The 16,454-nt window shown below is 33.1% G+C and overlaps 1 protein-coding gene across 2 annotated transcripts; it reads right to left on the bottom strand.

The window, feature by feature from the left end:
* Window positions 1-440: 440 nt before the first annotated feature.
* LOC105121923 (AMP deaminase-like) lies at window positions 441-10,469 on the bottom strand. 2 transcript variants are annotated; one of them, XM_011020787.1, is made up of 21 exons: window positions 9,877-10,469; window positions 8,790-8,962; window positions 8,480-8,672; window positions 7,917-8,098; window positions 7,762-7,813; window positions 7,541-7,668; window positions 7,265-7,444; window positions 6,956-7,023; window positions 6,731-6,873; window positions 6,101-6,162; window positions 5,298-5,411; window positions 4,731-4,871; window positions 3,814-3,966; window positions 3,384-3,437; window positions 3,198-3,308; window positions 3,011-3,081; window positions 2,867-2,969; window positions 2,713-2,793; window positions 1,893-1,991; window positions 1,081-1,200; window positions 441-995 (listed from the first exon to the last, which is right to left on the bottom strand). In XM_011020787.1, exons 1-20 carry the CDS (start codon window positions 10,247-10,249, stop codon window positions 1,132-1,134), a joined length of 2,550 nt encoding a protein of 849 aa, XP_011019089.1. In that variant the 5' UTR covers window positions 10,250-10,469; the 3' UTR covers window positions 441-995; window positions 1,081-1,131. The 2 variants fall into 2 exon arrangements, with proteins under 2 accessions (XP_011019089.1, XP_011019090.1); XM_011020788.1 differs by having other exon boundaries at window positions 7,917-8,095.
* Window positions 10,470-16,454: the final 5,985 nt, after the last annotated feature.

Genomic DNA, 16,454 nt, shown 5'->3' with positions numbered 1-16,454 from the left:
ATTTTAAAGTCCTTTGATTTCTCTCACTTCAAGAAAACAACTCCAGAATTCAAGTTTGACCCAGATCCAATGACAACTAAAGAGTAATCGAGATCTAAATATTGTGATTTTACATTCACTTTGATGAAATAACCTAGTAACTCATAATTATAAATATCCATGGATGTCAGAACGCGTAAATCATTTTCTCTAAAGAAATTTCCTCATGGTTTTACACAGGATTAGGAACTTTCAGAATTCAAGGAGAAGGATGCTATGAATTCATTTCTTGAGCACACTATGGATCCAGGTCACTGAGACTTAAAATAAGAAAGCAGCCGTAGATTTAAATCCTGTCAAGAACTTTCAACGGTTTAACATGTCCCGACCCTCTCTCACCAGTCACTAGCATAGCAAAAAATGGCGGGCCCCAACAAAACAAGATGCAAATAAGAAAAGAATTCGACCCGGTAAAAAAAGAGAATTTAACTTACCAGAGGATTTTGGGTTACACGCCGCTGGCCAAATTCATGATAAACATCTGCATGGCATGAAACTCAACCAAAATTTGAGGGGGCATTCATCTAGAAACAAAATTAAAGCAAGAGACTATCCTTTTCCTTCTTGCTATTGGCTACAACTATCATCTGACATTGCAACGAGTGAACCATACAAAACTCTTACCATGCCTCATAATTTTATTCTTAAACCTCTACCTAATATATTTGTTTTGGCTCAAGATTGGCATCTAATATATTTATTTTGGCTCAAGATTGGCATCTTATTGATCTTATATAAGACCCCATCTAAGATAACAGCAGACCACCAAGTCAACAATTGCATCATTTGCATAGCCCTCGTTCTCGAACCTTGTAAGCATCTGTTAGCTTTGTTGCTCTGCACAAAGCCATTCCCATTTTTTTTTTAATGGTGGCCGTGAATGATCATCTCAAATACATGATCATAGCATACAGCTTATCTCATGTTTAATGAGCAAGAGGAATTCTGTTGACCCACTGCGACAATAATAGAAGCCCAGTTTATCAAACTCGGTTCAGCCAAAAAGAAGATAATGTAAAAGGGTATGGAATCTGATAGCACCTTTGTAATTTAAGTAAGCACGTAGAATGGGCTAAGGCAGCTCTCCACTATTTACTTGTCCACTTCTTTGGGGATAATGGCCTTGCCAAGATAAACCTGCTGCATCTCATCTCTCCATATCTGCAAGGAAAGTATCTCATTGATTAAATCTAACCCCATCAGGACAAAAAATGTTCCAGCAGAAAAACAAAAATCAGGAAGAAGCATATGAATATGAAAGCTGCTTGCTACCTGACCTTCCACATGTGCATCACCCTGATTACAAAATGGTCTGCCTATTTGCTTCTCTTTCAGATAAAAAATGCAAATGAAGCTAAAAAGAGTAGCACAAAAAAAGGGAGGGATTGGTTATGGGAGAGGGGTTGCGGGTGCAGGATTGATGCAGAAGCTTACTATATTTTGTTATATATATCTTGCTTAGTAACTAAGGAGATGATGCAAGAGCTTAGCATTATTTTATTATATTTGTTTTGCTCAATGATAAAGCAGTCATCATTACTTGATAGCTAAGTTGCCGTAGTAACAAAGAATCTCCCTGGTATAAATAGGATGTGAACATGAGCTAATGGTGAAGTTCTAAAATATGCACCAAAACTTGAGGTTCTTATTTAAACCATCTTTGTTCCAACTTCATTCTTGCTGTTTCCTCTCCATACGATGTCAAGGAATTTGACATCCTAGTGCTTCAAGAGGGCATTGCCCACTCATTGTGTATCGTAAAAACAGAGACAACCTTTGAACAACCCAGGCAAAAGTTCATCGCTTCTTGTTTGAACAAGTCAATATGATAAGGTTAGGAATTAGGTCCATACCGTGTCTCGAAATTCCACCCGGATATGAGGCACATTTGTCTTGTGAATATCATTTCCATCTGGTCCTCTCTTGTAGTACTCTTTACCAATCCAGTGCGACTGAAGCAGAAATTTCAAAGGCAAATGCCCAGAGATTAGATTTAAAAGCATTTACTATATAAATCATAAACCCTCATATTTTGTTTAATCGAAATCAAAGTAGCACAACAGATATTGATATATTTGGAGCACATGAATTGGTCTGGTCGTAAGATGTACCCATTTCAATACATTCAGTTCATTTGATATGGTTGTCACTGTCATGGATTTGATATGGTTGTCACTGTCATGGAGATAAATTACTCCCCTTCAAAGACAACCCAAAACCCAAGTCAGACTAGGTTCCCTATGGAAATGAATCCAAGAAAAGATATTTATTTTGCAAACATACTATTTGCAGATACATCTTTATTATTCTTCTTAGGCATGGGCAACAAATGATATTTTGAAAGCAATACCTGAAAGGAAAAATCTTTTCATGGCCAATTTGAATATTCTCATCCCCATCTCAGGCTATTTAACTTGTTAAGCTTATAGATTAAGAGAATAAACACTCTTGGTACAAAGTGAGTCAATGAAATAAAAAAATAAAAAAAGAGTAATCAATCAAGCAACTCAGTGATTACAATGAAGGAAACCAAGGAACTTGGTGACTATAAATGGAAAACATCAAAGGTGTTGACCGTTTTATATGATTCTTTTCCATAACAAAATTTGTGGCACCAGCACCAGATCCTTTCTTTTATAAATTTCAGAATCTTAAATCAAGCTAAGAACTTACCTTCAAAGCATGCGAGAAACCTGATTGGTAGACTGAGTTTCGGGCAATCTCACACAGATCGCATGAACTCAACTTCCACACCTGTCAAGAAAGCTTGTGATAATGTATTTGACCTCATAAATCTTTCACTTCAGGTGAGAAAAGGAGAACTTACAGAAGCAGCTATGCTATATTCTTCCACCAAGGGCTCTTTTGTTAAATGGATTTGGAGCGGATCATCAGTTGAAAGGGAAACATTGAGACCCCTTAAGAAAAACGTAGGGTAGAAAGGGAAACATTGAGACCCCTTTGGAAAAACATAGGGAAAGGGTTCCTATGGTAGTCTAAAAATAAGGAATTGTTGCTCAGAGGAGACATAGCCAAGCCAATCTGTATTAAATAAAATAAAATAAAAAGGCACCATTGCCCATTAATGTCACAAAAAACAAAGTACATAAAATCAATTTAATATAATAATCATAATAAAAAGAATATCTCTTCCATACCTGTGCCAGATAATACAAATATTGAAGTACTGGAGATTTCCTCAAATTGATCCCATGGGCGATATTATGACATGTGAGAAATGTGGCAGCAAGATGATCAATATCACCAGCCTGAAAAAGGTTATTCATGTGAGGCAGCAGAAAATCTCAACATTTGTGCAAGTAAAAGGAATCTGAAATGAATACCTCTCCAGAATGGGGTCGAAATTTGATAGTTGTCATGCCCTTAGACTCACGAAGCTGAAAAACAACGTTGAAATAGGTTAGGAAATGTTGCATCGAGAGGAAAGCACCAGCATTAAGCAATTATTAATCAGCAAGTCAGGAAGAGAACAGCCAGCTAGTAGAAACATTGGGAAGGAATGCCAGATCAAGCTGCGAGAAACGCTACTAATCCATTTTCAGAAAACATGAAATCATTTTGATGGTTACATTTTTCTATCTTATGTGGCAGAAGTTCGATCTAGATCATGACATCCAAATGTAAAAAACTAGAATTACTTTTCTTGTTTGAGACTGAAGATATAATGACAAGAAAAGGAAAAATCATGGCAAAACATGCAAGACAACTACTTAAGATAAAGTATCGTTTCTGTTTTTGAAGCATAACAGGGACCTTGTTTAATGTGTAGAGGTTGGCATAACAGTAATAAACATAATATGAAAACGCAGGATTGAACACATTGGTCCATTGCACTGGTGTAGGCATGTGCTTCGTCGGGCGTCTTTCAGGTTTGCTTTCATCATCAACCAAGTCCAACCCAACAACCTGAGAATTAAAACAAATGATAAGCTGTACATTATTCAATAAAAGGGGTAAATAAAGTTGGATGTCAAACACCCATAGAGCCTCATAATGATCTCTGCAAGGATAGGAGGTTCAGGTTATGTTTTCAAAGGAGGAAACAAAAGATGATGAAATTTTAATATCCCGCAACCACCCCAGGTAATTGCATTACTTGCTTATTGTACTTGATCCATCATAAAGTTCCAAGTCACAAATTTTCATTGACAACTGTGCCAGATTTTCCCAGTTACACTTGTTGATAAATTATTCTGGCAGAGATCTCATTGACTTGTGATCTTCATTCAACAACGATTCCAGAATAAAACAAACAGATGAGAAAAAATAGCACATTGCAGCAAGGAACATTGTAGTTAAGCCCCCTTTATTTTAGTAATGTAGTAAAGGGAAGCACATACAATGTGCATATACACAACAAAAATGAAGACAAATAAAAACACCAATGTCATCTGAAAACAGAAAAGAATTACTAACCGAGCGGGACTAAATCTGTTATCAATAACTCATATCATAGTCATGCCAGTTGATGATTTTAATTGTCTTCATACATAACTACTAGACCCTCTAAACATCACAACAAGAAAGGCCACAGGAGTTGCTACTAGTTTGGTGATAAAATGGAGGTGGTAAGCACCACATATACTTTCAGTATTTCGATTCAAAGAAAATATCTTGCACACCCTGTGATGCTATCTGAAAAATAATAGTCTGTTTCGAAAATGGCAAACCTGTTTTAAGAAAACATGCAGCTGAGGATGCGAATCTGGATCAACTGTAACCTCGAAAAGTGGCATAAAGATATTATCAAGAATATTCTGAAATGATGTCACAATCCCCATTTCCTTGTAGATATTATACAGTCTTGGAAGCTGAAAATGCACAAGGTATTACACAACATGAAATTAAATACTGACTCAATTTTTTATACAGGTCTTGGCATCTCATAGTAAACCAAATGCTCAACCGACAGTCAAAACCCCCAGTCACTCAGATAGCTAAACACCTTTGCAAAGGTTCTGCTATTAAGAAACAAAAAAAATGATAAAAGTGTAAGCTTTTAGATGCTTCCTTGAGCTTAAGTTCACGGTGCCAAAAGGAGAGGAGACATACTAATAACAAATTGGAATTAATTTCAGTGTGAAACAGGAATATCAATAATAATGTGCAAGTTATGTGAATTAACATCACATGAGCACATGACACGCGTCGATATAAAATGGAAGGGAAAAGCCTCCCCGAATATATCTTAAAAAATAACCTTCATTAATAGGGATTTAGATATATTGAGTCAATACCTGGATTAACCAAACAACATTTTCACTGTACAATTCATTATTCACTATCCAACTAGCCAATTGGTCCCATTCACTTTGCTTTCTACCATATATTGATATTCTATATTCAGCCATCTGCAATAACAAAAACATGTTACGTGCATAAGTAGTAACATTGAAAACAAGTACATGGAAAAGTGCAAGTGATTGCGAAAGCATGTTGTAGATGCTTCTTAGGAAACACACCTCTCCTATTTAATCTGGTTAACCTCTAATGAAAGTAAGAGCAGCTAATGTCAGCATGTGAGCCTCAATCAGGATACGATTGGTAAAGCAAACTATCAAGATACAATGATCAGAAAAGCTTCAAAACTCTCTTACATTAATGTTATGGTACAAGTTCATCAGTCCTGTCATGATTAGCCTGGTGTGTGTAGTAATAAACCAACACCTCATATCCTGACTCACTCTAAATTCATGACTATAAAATTCAAGAATTTCAAATCAAAAAACTAAAATATACCTTCTAAGCATATCTTTCTAATCAGATCAATTCTAGAGAACGAGAAAAGAATAAACAGAAACAGAAACACAACAAAGAAACATGGTCTTAAATCACGAATTTGGTGTCACTGACATTTCTTGATCACTGTAGGCAACAAATTTTTACCAAACGATTTTGAATGTACTACTGCTTTCAAGCATTTAACAAAGAATATGCAATATCACAAGTTTAAATATCACTGAAAAATGTACAATAGAATAAGGAAACCAGAATCTACATCTATGTATAAAAATCATCTACAAATAGGAAAAAGGAGTACCTGATATTTACTAGCAACAAGATCAGAAAAGACTTCTTTTGTCAGTTCACCAAGGAAACGGCCTGCTCATCAACATACAGAAATAAGCATAGATAAGACAAAGCAGAGAGTATAATTAGCAGGGAAATTACAAACTAGTGGAAAACAATATAGAACATCGTGACATAAGAACCATGTAAACACTACAAGGTGCAAGCATGTAAAATAAACCATTTAGACTCTGTAAGATTTGAGCATGTAAAATTAAACTTGAGTCCCATGAGTGACATTTTAGTACTGGGATTGAAACTTTTTTGTGGTTCATTGGGAGGCCTGCCAGCCTTGAGAACCGCACTAAAGAGGTAATCCTCCCCTTTCAACAAAACATCACTCACTCATCACAGAACTGTAACCTGAACCTCTAAGCAAGAAGTTTTGAGTTTTTAACCACTAGGTTGTTCCCTTGGGAATAGATTAGAAGAAAGTTTCCTATACGAGAAGTAATGCATGTTTTTTCATTGCCTGTGTTCTTTTTTCATAATTGTGCTTCTAGAGCACAGAGTGAACCTTCTATCCACCCACCTAGAAAATAGAAATCAAAATCAGAGAGGAAATCAGTACTTTTGTACTCGAGAAAAAATTAAGATGTACCTTGTATAAGGTTATCTTGTTTAAGGAAAATTTCCCTGAGCCTACTCTGACCACAAGGATTGTACTTCAAGTTGAACTTATCAAAGCGATGAAACGTGCTCTTGTCCGCATGAACATCTAAAAGGTCAACATTGAGATCATACCTGTGCAAAAAAAATGTCGATTAGATACTACCATTCTCTATACAACAATATAAAAATGAGAACAGCAATAAAAGTTCCTTGCCCAGTCAAATCCAAACTTTCGAACACTTCTTTCAATGTCAAGTATGTTCCATCTCGAAAAATCACAACCTGAAACAGTAAATAAAAGTTCAAGAAATGAACAAATATGTAATAAATATCCACCTAACAATCAGATTGTATTATAATGTTTATGTGAACATGATATTAAGGTTAATTGCGCAAGAATATGGCAATGATTAATGGTCCATTGCCAATGGTGAAAGAAAAGAAGAGAAAGGTGTAAATTGTTTTAGTTCAGGAAAGAAAAAAAGGGACTACAATGCATCAGCAGAGAAATCCAAATCTTTACCTCGTCAGGCTCTTTCCTCAATTTTGACTTTATAAACCTTAAAAGATGTTTCTGGTTCATGCACGCAGAATGATGAACATGTGTATCAACTTTCCTGACATTATAGAAGTCACGATGTGGAGCACTTTTCTGAGCGAGAAACTCTCTATCCGCATTAAGCATCAGATGAAGGTTGAATTTCTGAAAAACATTAAGATAACCATAAAGCCAGAGATCTAATTATTACGGAAAAGTACCTCTTAATGAATTGTGACAGTCAATGAAAAAAATTTCTACTTGTTCTAGGAGATTAAGCCGATGATGACATAGAGTCCTGATATTTCCAATCGCAATAACTCGAAGTATGTGATGCAAATCAGTGAAAAACATTGTTGCATCAGCAACAGGAAAAAGTTCTTCCTTAGCTGAGAAAAGATGACAAAAGTCAGCATATAACATCCCCATAATGAAACAAGGATTGAATCATAACAAACAAGAAACCAAAGCTCATAGCTTACAATCTTTATTTGGATAGACATGGATGACCCCATCTTGCATCTCAAAATAATGCTGTGCAAAAAAAATGAAAGGTACAAATTATAAAAAAAAGAAAAAGTACAGCATAATCCTGACTAGTTGTTCCACAAAATGCCAAAATCAAACAAATACTCACATCAGATTTTCCCTCTGGGGTATAGGAGAACGGGTCAGGATTAGGCTTTGGTGTACTAGGGTCAGAAATAATTTCTTTCTCCCATGGAGCAATAGCTTCCTTGAATACATATCTCTTTCTCATTTCAAGGCATTCTTGAAGAACTATATAGGAATCCACTTCATCTGGTGATGGCACCTCTGCTGAAACAAAATAAAATTTGAATAATTCAAATAAATAGACTCACATACAAATTAATTAAGAAAATAAACAGACGAGCAGAGACGAGCAGAGAAATTTTATACATGTATACATTGCAGAATACACGTGTATTCTGCATCATTCCTTTTAAAGAACCTGCATACAAACATGTTTCATGATAAAACTTAAGCAACTGCTTGCCTTTTGCAGCCATTCAACACACACTGTTATGGAGTATAGCAGCAAATTCAGACACTATGTTCAAAAATTCATTGAGTAGGATAAGACAAGCCCATTAGATATTCACCGTTCTATGAAAAAAGCAAAAAGCAAGCCAAACCAAGGATAATTAACAGTAAGTACAGATAAGTAGTAGTCAATACCCATAGGGGAAATTTTAAGTCGAGCAAAAGTTTCTTGTTCTGGCTCTTTCCTTAGAATATCAGCTGCAAAAGGATCTGGCTGAACACCATGCAGGTCACCAGAAACGCTATGGGATCGAATCATGCTTGAAGCAGGTTTAGGCATTTGGTCTCCATTTGCATTAATGTGTTGTGGTAAAACATCCTTTATATCCTAAACATGCATGCCACAATTAAGAACAGAAGTAAACTCAGGTCAAAATGAGCATTAATTGTGCACGTATGCACATGTTAGAGAGAGTGATATGCATTTGCAAGATCAAAAACTCACAGCATTTCCATTGATATGCAGATATGTAGTGTCTAGTTCAGAATTGCCAGTCATATTATCTTCATCATCTGATCCTTCCACGCTGTCAAAGGCACTCGCACTGGCACCAGGAGACTTCGGAGAAGTTGGTCTGATAAAACTTCCAGGTCTCTTGACATGTCCACCAGATTTCCCTGGGACAGAACAATACTGGATTTATTCATCAAACAGGATTACAACTCGCCACCTCTAATGAAAAGGTGAAAAATAAAAAATAAAGTAAAGAAAATTGCAATAGAATTCCAAGTCATTTCAAGTTACTTCCATTTGAAGCTATAGCTAAAAAGGGCAAAGAGAGAGTAGGTTTTTATTAGAAGGCACAGAGAAGAGCAGCAAAGTTCAACTGTTGGAGGACAACTGTAATTGGCTAGATAAAGAAGCCAATAGGACTCTGGAGCATTTCCAATGTGTTTATCAAGACGGTTTAGTTTAATCCCAAAGTTTAGTTTCCTTATTTTCCTTTGCCACGTATAGATTTCCTCATGAATGATGAGCTTTCTACCCCGAGAATTCATAGCAGATAATAATTTCTTACACTTTACCTCTTCTTCAAGCTAGATATTAATAAAGATGATTCTAGTATTGCTTGGTTTAAAATCCATGAATAATCTATTTTTTATTTGTTCATCCCTCTTTTAGCATGATCCTTAGGAATTGCAAAGTGGTGATTATTTATAATGCAAATTTCTATCAAAAAATTGATAGGTAAGAACTTTGACCAGAAACCAGGGACTTGTACTTTTAAATACTCGGGGTTTTAAATTTACCTTAAAACCCCAACTCCTTACTCTCGCAGGCATTTCAACAATACTAATAATCTCCACAAGCAGCAACCATATTAAATACAAACCGGTAATTAACCATTCACATAAATATATTATATTAAATATATCATACACACGGCAGAGTTATTAATTTAATCTAAAATACTCCTTAAGTATCACTTAACTGCGCTGTTATAGATTATTATAAATTAAATTATCAGAGCCGTCGAATTCAAGCCGAGCTTTAAATATTCACTCCGGCGAGAAGTCCGGCATGGTCATACCTTCAAGCAAGGAATGAAGCCTAGGCAATCCAGCCGGAATCCCTTCGACATGAAGCACCTGACCGTTCCGTTTCTCCTCTCCATCAATTCCACCACCAGAAATTGCCGTCACATCCGGTAACGAAGCTGACCCACGCTTGTTGTAGTGACCGTTACTCCCTTTCCTCCGTCCGTGACTCCTACGCTTTTTCAAATTCTGTGGCGACGATCCTCCGCCGTCGGAGTTGTCGTCTCTTTCTCGTTCTCTCTCTACCGTCTTCGCGAACTCGAGGAGTTGAGTTAGGGTTTTGCGGTGCATATAATAAGCGGATACTGCCACAAATGATGCTCCTACTAGAGCCGCCATCGCTAGATGCAGCGCGTACGCGTCCATTACTTTCTCTCTCTAAAAAATATCTCTTTCTTTCTCCCTCAGGAAAGGAGGATTTCTGCAGGGAAATGGTGAGAGTTGTCGATGGTCTGGCTGAATAGCAGAGACTAGAGAGAGGGGCATGCGAGAAGCGGAGGTGTGCGTTTTATTTTGAGCCAAGCGCGGCTGGTTTGGATATTTATAGGCGAAATTGAGAAGAAGACATACTCTCTCTCCCTCTCTCTCTATCAGAGATTTAATAAATAAAAAGTTTAAATCAGTCGTCTAGTAATATAAATTTGCTCATTAAAATTTAACACCAGCCAAAAGTACCCTATTACTGTATGAAAGGGCATCTTCATATAATAATATAGACTCGTCTTTCTTTTTGATGTGCCGACTTTAACTTGATGTACCAGTCGGTTTAAAGGTTATTTTGTGCCTCTAGAAGGAAGAGAGCAACGTTTAAGAAAATATTTCATTTACAACGATATTATTATAATTCTTAAAGGGAAAAATAAAAGTTTGGTTAAGATTACAATTGAAAGTGCATTTTATATAAGAAGAAACATATCCATGTGTCATTACATGGCTCATGTAATAAAATATTATTTTAATAACATGTATATATTTTATGTTTTAATAAACAAAAAGCTAAAAGGAGTTATTAAATAGGCTTTAAAAAAATTATTGTTGTATGGATTTTAATGAATTCAAATTTAATACGTATAAATTTCCTCATGCATATCTAAAAATATTTTTATGAATCGAGCTATCACGTCTAAACTTAACTTTTATAAAATGCTTGGGTCGAGCATGGTGTTTGATGAATGCTTGAGCCCATCAAAGCACAAGCCCATTAATAAATGGATATCAATTTTGCTGGTGTGATGCCCAACATCCTTTATGATAAGCATGCGCCCAGTACTCTAATGAGTTTAGACCATCATGTTCAAGCTCAACATGTTGCACAACACTCTTAGTGTTAAGAGTGACACATCTAGCCCAGTGTTAGGCATGTACTCCAATACCTTTGTGGGCTCGAATGATCATGTCTAAACTTGATATGCCTTGGTTAAAATAGCACATTTGAATTTATTTTTAATATTTAACAGGCTCCAAAACCTTATCCGATCTCAACACTCTAATAATATTTTTTTTCAAGACATTACGCTGATCCCTTGATATTTTATATCAATCTAATCATATTATTTTGAGTGAAATATGACTCGAAATATTACAAGAATAAAATTACTTTAGCCTCTCTTCTTCATAAAATGATAAAATTCATGGGCCATAAATACAACATGAATTCTTCAAACTTTAGATTTATGATCTTTTTATTCTTAACACTTTAAGTATATATATTATAGTGTTTATTTTTTCTAAAATATCATTGTATTTTTTTTCTTTACAAATTACTGATTTAAATAGGGAAAGTTCCTATATTCATCAAATGGAACTTTTTACAAATACTAACTACTACTCACCACAACTAATTAGATATTACCTACTGTTATTTTTCAACTACATTAACTTTTTATATTAAGTCATTAAATGCATTGAAAAAGAAAAATAAATCAAATTAATTGAACTAAAAAATTAATCAGTTATTTAAAATACTAATCTTATTTTAAAATATCTTGAGTTTTAAGATTTATCAAATTCCACTTTATATCACAATAAAATGATTGCAATGAAGAAGCTAAAAAAAGCTTTTTGAAATATGAAAGTTGAACAATCTCTCTAACACATATAACATTAAAAGAGGAGTTAAAAATATAGATTTTCACCCCCAGCTATTGCTAATAAGATATGGTTTTTATGCTAAAAAAGTAATGCTAATACTAGCTCGTGTAAGCAAAATAAATAATAGACAGAGAGCTTTTTGAAGTTTTGGTGGAGGATACAACTGAGTCAAATCCTACTGTTCCGAGGTCACATTATTAACGAAGTTAAAGAAATCAACTGAGATCACGTATAATTAGAGGGCCGGTTTTTATTTATTTATGCCCGGAAGATCGAGGCCACTTTCTAGTTGATTTACTTTTCAAAGGTAGCCCCCCCAAAAAAAAAAGCAGAGGGGATTTGCTTTGTAAAATCGCCGCTTTTGTGCATTTAATGATTTTTTAGTAATATATTTGTCCGCAGGACGCTGTGTGTCATTTTATCAGAAAAATAAAAATAAATTGAAAGAAAAACAGTTAAGAGTACAAAGTTTTTTTTTCCTAGCGTTATTAAATTCATATCAATTCAGCTGCTTCTCTAGATTAAATTATAAATGAAATTATATAAAGATTAATTTAAAATAAACTATTTAATTTAATAAATTTAAAAACAATTTAACTAATTATTAAATAAGGTTTAACTTTAAAAAAAATTAAGACGACTTTTGTTTTTTTAATATCGAGATATTATCGGATTAGATCGATTTTAGTCACTTCACAACCTAAATTATAAACTTTAATAGTTTTAATAACTTTATTATTTTTATTTTTATTAAATTTCAAGATAACATTATATGTCTTTGAAATTGAGTATCAACCTTAAAAAAATATTTATTTGAAATTATGGTAAACTTATACAAAATAAATTATAAATTTTTTTTATCCACCAATCCAACAGTGAAAAAAAGTGAAAAAACTATTAGAAAAAAATTAAAAGACCAAAAACTAAAAAAAAAATAGCAAGTTTGATAGGCAAACCTGTGAATCGAGTAACCCGGGTCAATACGTCAAACCTACAAACCAGGCAATGGATTCCATTGAGATTAATAACTTTTTTTTTCTAAACTATTCTTAGTTAATTACATGATAATAAAAATAAATGATCATAAAATCAAGCATTAAATCAATATTGATTTTTTTTAAGACTATAATAATCTTATAAAAAAGTAAAACAAAACAAATTATAAAACTTAATTTTCAATCAGCTAAATATCGAAGAATAAAACTGAAAAAACTAAATTTTTTTTAAAAAATATTAAACTTGTTATACCTGTTAACAAGCCTATGAACTTTTTAAAATTTAATAATATGTTTTTTTTAATTATTTTTTAACTACATGACAAAAATAAAAATAAAATAAATGATCATATAATTAAGTTCAATTAAAATAATTATATTAAACCCACAAATCGGGACAACCAGGGTTAATTCGTCAAACTTACAAATTAAAATATTAACTTTATAAAGTTTAATAATCTCAATTTTAAAAAGAATTTTCATATAACTAATTTTTTAAAAATAAATCATATCGTGATAAATTAGGATATTGACTTTATAAGGTTTAATAATCTCAATTTTAAAAAGAGTTTTCATATAATTAATTTTTTTTAAATAGATCATGATATTTTGGTGTTTTTTTATACTATAATAACTATAATAAAAATAAATTAAAAAATCAATAACAAAAGGAAAAAAAAAGTCAAAACGAAAGAAAAAAAACCACCGTAAATTACTTATAATCCGATAATAGGTGCAAAGTAAAGTGTTTTCCCCTTTATACTTAACGTGGGTTTTGTTTTAAATTTAAAGCGGGTTAATTAATTATGATTAGGATAAAAGGGGCGGGATGCAGGGTTGGAACCCATAGTCGGGCTAGAGGGAGAGCGGGCCAAGAGAGGGGCTTCGTGTAATTAAAGGTGTGGATTGGGAGTCCTTTTCGTTATCCATACCACATCAAATACGCCAAAGAGATGCAGCACACGTCACGTCACACCCATGTTGATTGTCAAGATCCTGTGTTTTTCAACGGTTGGAAATTAGACTGGTTTAGAAAGATCAAAATCCCATATTAAAAAATCCCTAATTTTTAGGGTTTAACCTAGACAACGCATCATCCAGCAATTGTTTAGTTTTTTTTTTAACAATTTTAATTGACGACTAATCACCTTTAAGCAAATGAATATGGCATCTTCGACCATCTAAGGGGTTGTAACCACCACTATTTGATACCCCTTCTAGAAATATTAATTATTCTCATCCAATGTTTACATTCTATTTTCGTTAATGAATTCAACAACATCTTATTCCTGATTAGTCATCACTATATTAACATATTCTAAACTAATCGAGTTGGCACTTTCAAGTAAATGCATATGAAGCTACAAACCGCCAAATTAAGTAAGGTTGGATCCAAATAAAAGATATACACCCCTTTATACTAAATGCAGGTGGTCTTCAACAATGATAACATCGGAGTTGCTCCAAAAAAGCCTTGAAAGTGGATAATTTGGTCATCAATGGTTGTGATACTTATTTTGAAAAACCATGAATTTTTTTTTGTGTGTTCACACTTCAAGCCTTCTCGGTCGGTTCTTATTGAAGGTTGATCACATTTCTCTCAATATCAAAAGGCCATAAATAAGCTCCTTGATCTTCAAAGTTTAGAAAAACCACCAAAATCTCCAAAAACTAAGTTTGTTACAAAACTACCATTGTAAAACCAGCATATGTACAAAGCTCATAGTTGTAAAACATATCCAAAACTCTCCAATATTAATCAAAGGGCCAAACATTAATGAATGATGATCAATAATTGATTGAATACATCAAAATTCTAACTTGAAACTCTATAAATACTCCCTTAAAAATCAAGATAAGAGGAGAGAAAAATAAGAAAAGAGAGGAGAAGAAAGCTTATTCTTGGAGCTCATTAGTAATCAAGTTTAATTGGCATCTAAAAGCTAAAAGGATAAGTTAAAGAAAGAGTAAAAGATTGGATTTTCGAAGGAAGAATGGTTGTAACTATTCTGAGTTTTTGGAAGGTATAATCATTCACTTAACTTAGTAGGTGATGTCCATGAGGCACACATCTAACTTGTTTTACATGCTTAATGATGTTTTTAAAATTGCTTTAGTGTTATGATGTTCTTCAGTTTTGATTATTATTTTTTAAATACATAAAAATGTTGTTTTATTGTTTAAATATTGCTTTGAGTTGTTTATTGATATTTCTAAATACTTGGATGATGTTTATTAGATGAGTTTTGATTAAATAAAATGGTTTTGAAATCTCTCAAATATAACAATAAGGTTTGTGATATTTTTCTGTGTTGACTGGTGTATATTCTTGGTTTCTAGGTTTTGGATGAGTCCTATTAAAGGTTTAAAAAAACAAATTTGAATCCAAATTGCATAAATATATAGGCTGTTTTAAGTTGAAAATTTTGATATTTAGAGTCTTTTGCATGATTTTGATGTTTTTAATGTTATTTGTTGGGTTTTTTTATTCAAACATGTTTAATTATGGTAGTGTGACTTGTTAGAATGAAGAAAGCATGTTTTAAAGTTCAAAAATGTCAATTTTGAAGGCTTGATAGTGGCTAGGTTTTTAGGCGGTGGTTGAGTTTTCTAAGGCAATGTTCTTCATGTTCTTGAAAATAACATTTCCTTAACTCTATAGTTTAGACCGGTTTTGGTATTCCTTTGCATTAAACACTTCATTGAACTTGATTATTTAATAATTTATGGTTCATTTGCAAAAAATTATAGCTACGGAGACAGTATTCTGTTAGGTCAAAAACCTTATTTTCCTAAAAATTCATTGATTAGATTGAACCTAGCAGGAAAAGTCATTTTGCAAAGTCCTTGCTCCGAACCGGAACAAAACTTTCTTTCTTTTTATAGTTTTTAAATGTAATGTATATATTATTATTATAACTTTAGGAAAAAAGAGACTAACTAATGTGGTTTGACAATATACTTTTCACTTTTGCCGAAAGGAATTTTATCTGAAGTATGATTTGGAATGAGCAATAGCTAAAAATATCACGTTTATATTAAAAAATAATAATAATAATTAAAGACATTTCACCATTCTAGACCCATCCTTAACCTAGAAAACTAGGGTTCATAATAGCTAATAAAATAGAAATATCATCAAACCATAATCAACAAAGAAAAAAAAACAATACAGTTTATTATAACTTTAGGAAAAAAGAGACTAACTAATGTGGTTCGACAATATACTTTTCATTTTTGCCGAAAGGAATTTTATCTGAAGTATGATTTGGAATGAGCAATAGCTAAAAATATTACGTTTATATTTAAAAAAAATAATAATAATTAAAGACATTTCACCATTCTAGACCCATCCTTAACCTAGAAAACTAGGGTTTGATCATCATAGCAAATTCTTCATAATAAAATAGAAATATCATCAAACCATAATCAACAAAGAAAAAAAAACAATATAGTTTATTATAACTTTAGGAAAAAAGAGACTA

Source organism: Populus euphratica, unplaced genomic scaffold (assembly GCF_000495115.2).
Source record: "Populus euphratica unplaced genomic scaffold, PopEup_1.0 scaffold46.1, whole genome shotgun sequence".
Lineage (NCBI taxonomy): Eukaryota > Viridiplantae > Streptophyta > Magnoliopsida > Malpighiales > Salicaceae > Populus > Populus euphratica.
Note: the sequence above shows the minus strand (reverse complement) of the source record. Positions and strands in the feature narration are given on the sequence as shown.

Bases quoted from the DNA above. Each gene is read 5' to 3' on its own strand.
- LOC105121923 (XM_011020787.1), bottom strand. From the start codon at position 10,249: ATGGACGCGTACGCGCTGCATCTAGCGATGGCGGCTCTAGTAGGAGCA. The intron at 8,963-9,876 runs GTATGACCATGC...GTTCTGTCCCAG, and splicing joins GCTTCATTCCTTGCTTGAAG to GGAAATCTGGTGGACATGTC. The intron at 6,163-6,730 runs GTACATCTTAAT...GTTGATGAGCAG, and splicing joins ACAAGATAACCTTATACAAG to GCCGTTTCCTTGGTGAACTG.